At 37.2% G+C, this 3,726-nt stretch overlaps 1 protein-coding gene across 1 annotated transcript; it reads right to left on the reverse strand.

Annotated features, from left to right (window-relative positions):
• Positions 1–445: 445 nt before the first annotated feature.
• Positions 446–3,332, reverse strand: lhfpl5b (LHFPL tetraspan subfamily member 5b). The gene is made up of 2 exons (XM_051654104.1): positions 2,915–3,332; positions 446–690 (listed from the first exon to the last, which is right to left on the reverse strand). Exons 1-2 carry the CDS (start codon positions 3,330–3,332, stop codon positions 446–448), a joined length of 663 nt encoding a protein of 220 aa, XP_051510064.1.
• Positions 3,333–3,726: the final 394 nt, after the last annotated feature.

The following is a 3,726-nucleotide window of genomic DNA, read 5'->3' on the forward strand; positions in this document are numbered from 1 at the left end:
CATGATTTCAAGCTTGATTACACTTCCTATAGCACCATCTAGCATTCTGCGCACCTGTCAAGCACTAGAAAGTGTAATTGAGCTTGAAATCATGATTGTGCCTAGAGACTGCAATGACAAGATGTACAGTGAAAAAGAAGTTATAGTTTGGTCGGTCCTCACTCAAAACCAACCGGATCGCTTCAGAAGACATTAAGTCCACTGGAGTCTTATGGATTACTTTTATGCTGACTTTTTTTCCTTTTTGGAGTTCTGGTCACCATTCACTTGCACTGAATGGACCTACAAAGCAGAGATATTCTTCTAAAAATCTTTATTTGCGTTCAGCAGAAGAAAAAAATGTATACACATCTGGGTTGGCATGAGGGTGAATAAATGATGAGAGAATTTTCAATTTTGGGTGAACTATCCCTTTAATCCATACTTCACATTGGCTGGTTTTACCTCACCTGTTGGTTTCCTCCACCTCGAAGTCGTCTGGCAGCAGTTTGTCTTGTCGGTTGCCCAGAGTGAATGCGAGTAGCGAAAGTAACACTGCATCCAGGATGCAGATAATGGCTAATATGTAAGCCCAGCGCACAGTGCAGTTCCCCAGTGTGTATTTGTCAGTCTGCTCGCCACACATTCGCTTTACTTCTGGGGCGTTCCACCCATCCGGATATATCAAACAGCCCATTGCCATCAACACAGCTAGAAAAACAAGTGCAAAGGTTCAGGTTAAAAAACTTAAGCTTTACCCTTATACAGCAGACATTACATTATGTTAAAGGCAATTTATTAATAAATCAGACTGATTGCACTGTGAACTCGGCAACAGTAGGTCAAAAGTTATGCTGCTGAAACTGGTATGTGCTTATTGAAATTCAAATCACTGCCCCCAGTGGCTGAAACTGGAAGTGCTGTTGAAGGCATGAGCACATGTGAGCTCCAGTTCTCAGGTAAAATGTCCACAAAGTTTTCTCAAAAGCGAGTTGTTTTTTTATTTATAAATTATATAATACAGTTGACAAAAAACATGCATTTTATTAACCATAAACTTATCTGCCAGTGGGAAAGTATTTAAGAGTGAATCGGTAGCTATGAAAGTACCTCTTGATAAAATAAAATAAAAATGCATATATGAACCTATTTAAAATTCTAAGAAAAATTAAATTAAATCAAATCAAAGTAAAAATAAATAAGATACATCCTTTCATTATTGTTTAAAATTGTGTTTATTTATTTATTTATTTATTTATTTATTTTTTGGTAAGGTATTATAGGAGATTTAAAAAGTATGATTTTGGCGCCCCCCATTTGTGGTGCCCTTATGCAATGCATATGGTGCATACCCCATTTTTTCGCCACTGGCAATAAGTTTTGCATTCCCTCGAAATAAATTTGCTATGGTATTACTACAGTAACTATATTTTAACCATGATATTCGTAGTGAAACCATAGCGATAATGCTGGAAAAATAAAACTATGGTAGGCTAATAACAATAATAATTTTGTCGTTATGTTTTTACTATACAAAATAGTTTATCTATGGTTTTACTATAGTAATATTGTATACTGTAGTAACCATGGGGTTTTGTGGAAATGGTTTTACTTTAGTAATATTGTAACCATGACTAACCATGTACTAACCATGTTTTTGTTTTTTGGCGGAAACCATTTTAGTTTAGTTATATTGTAGTAATTATGAAAAGTAAGTTAAGTAACCATGGTATGGTATAATTTAAGAAACCATGATATTTGTAGTAAAACCATAATGACCACAAAATTATGATTTTTATTAACATAATTTTTGTTTCCCTGTATTATTACTATGGTTTCACTACAAATTTCAAGGTTATAATATGGTTACTGTAGTAATACCATGGGAAATTTATTGCAAGGGAACGTAAAACTATTGTGATGGAACCCACAACTCATTGCATGGCAAGCAAAACTATTTCAGAAAAAAAATTCCCACCCTGTCCTATAAGGGGCTCCATAGTACTGTTAATGTGAACACGTTTACTTCCTGATTTCCATGGGACCAGAACCAGTCTTGGAGGTTGCTCACCAAATGCAATCAATAGTGCTGGAGGGTGAACAAATTGAAATGATGCAAAATTGTTTGATTGGGGATGATACTTATCAGTAATTCGGTAGAATGTGGTTGATTTCACGGTACATGAACATTCGGAAGCAACATGTTGATTTCCTGTGCGATGATGCTGGAATAAAATTATGAACCGATTTGGTGTAGTGAACTTGAGTTTGTAGAATATTTATTTTAGTTTACTGCATGCATGTTTTGATGGCATGCATTTAGCAAGCAAACTAGACAAACAAGATAGTAAGAACCTAGATTTTTACATTTTATGAAGACAGTGTGAGTGGTACTTCCCAATGCAAAAGCACTAGTACCATGATGTTAGGGTGTTGTGGGTGGTTGCTAAGGTGTTCTAAGTTGTTTTTAGCGCATTGCTTTGTGGTTGCTAGGGCATTGCTTACTAGCCCAAGTAGAAGGAGCCTAGCCCCAAGTCTCAACAATATTCTCGTCCCTAGATATGTTTGGCCCTTTTTCAGTCTAAGTGAATTTTTTTCAGTCCTTTTTTATCTGACAGATGGAATTTGCAAATCTAATCTCTCAGAAGAGTACAGCATTTCTGAAACAAGCTGCAAATTTTGAGGTATTATTCATGTCAGTAGCACAAGTAGTGCAGGACAAGTTACGTGGCAAAGTTTACTACGTAGGGTTAGGGATTTAAACAAATAAAAGGGCATGAGCAATAACAGTAGTGATGCTTTCTTTAGCAAACATCACTAATTTACACTTTTTAATCACTGGTTTGATTGGCTGTTGTTGCAATATATCTTTTTTGGAGAAAAAACTGCATTATGACATATAGGCCTACTTGTGTAACAACAGCACTTTGCCCACCTGAAGATGTCTGCATCCATGCACATATCTTGTACACTCTTCCTGCATTGCAGAAAAAGAAAAGACCCAGGCACACAATTGTTCCCACGATAAGAAGCATTGATGTACCTACAAAGAACATAGCAGTCCTGAAAGCCCCAGAGGGGATCGAGGCGAAGTCGAACACACTGCCTTTGCAAATCAGTTCGGAAGTGATGGGGTTTCCAATACAGTAGTGAAAGAGCCCAAAGTAACCAGCCTGTGGGGTGCTGACACTGTCACCAATCCAGTAGGGCTGGATGAAGACCACCACAGTAATGATGGCGAAGCATATAGTGAAAACGGCCCACAGGACACCGATGGCTCTGGCGTTTCTCACATAGTTGGTGTGGTAGATTTTGGCAGCCTCTTGGGCTGGCAGCATCTTCTCAAAGCCCATTTTTAGATCAGTTTATTGGATCAATCTAATCCAGAAAAGAATGTGGATGTAAAATGTAGGATGAAACACACACTTCTAAAAGCAGACAATATCAGGCTTCACCTATTAGATCTCATTATAAGCAGTCAAAGTTTGAAGAAATATACTTTACGCTTTCCCAGAAGAAAAATCAGACCAGATGAAAATCTTGGTTATAATCCAATACCACGGACAGCTCCTGTCATATTTTAGTCACTTGTCTTTGGTCGATTGGTGTTCTTCTTGGAAGTTCATTGATGTTTATACGTCCAACAATAGGTGAGACCATCACCTGCTAAACAGTGTCAGAAACAAAGTAGCTGCCAACAAAGGTGTCAGTTTTTCAATTATTAATGGTAATTTAAGTAGAGGAATA

The sequence above is a fragment of the Myxocyprinus asiaticus genome, chromosome 24 (assembly GCF_019703515.2).
Source record: "Myxocyprinus asiaticus isolate MX2 ecotype Aquarium Trade chromosome 24, UBuf_Myxa_2, whole genome shotgun sequence".
Classification (NCBI taxonomy): Eukaryota; Metazoa; Chordata; class Actinopteri; order Cypriniformes; family Catostomidae; genus Myxocyprinus; species Myxocyprinus asiaticus.

What these genes read in the sequence shown, in the direction of transcription:
- lhfpl5b (XM_051654104.1), bottom strand. Translation starts at nt 3,332, where the DNA reads ATGGGCTTTGAGAAGATGCTGCCAGCCCAAGAGGCTGCCAAAATCTAC. An exon ending in ATGGATGCAGACATCTTCAG is followed by an intron (nt 691 to 2,914) that starts GTGGGCAAAGTG and finishes TTGTTTTTCTAG; the next exon opens with CTGTGTTGATGGCAATGGGC.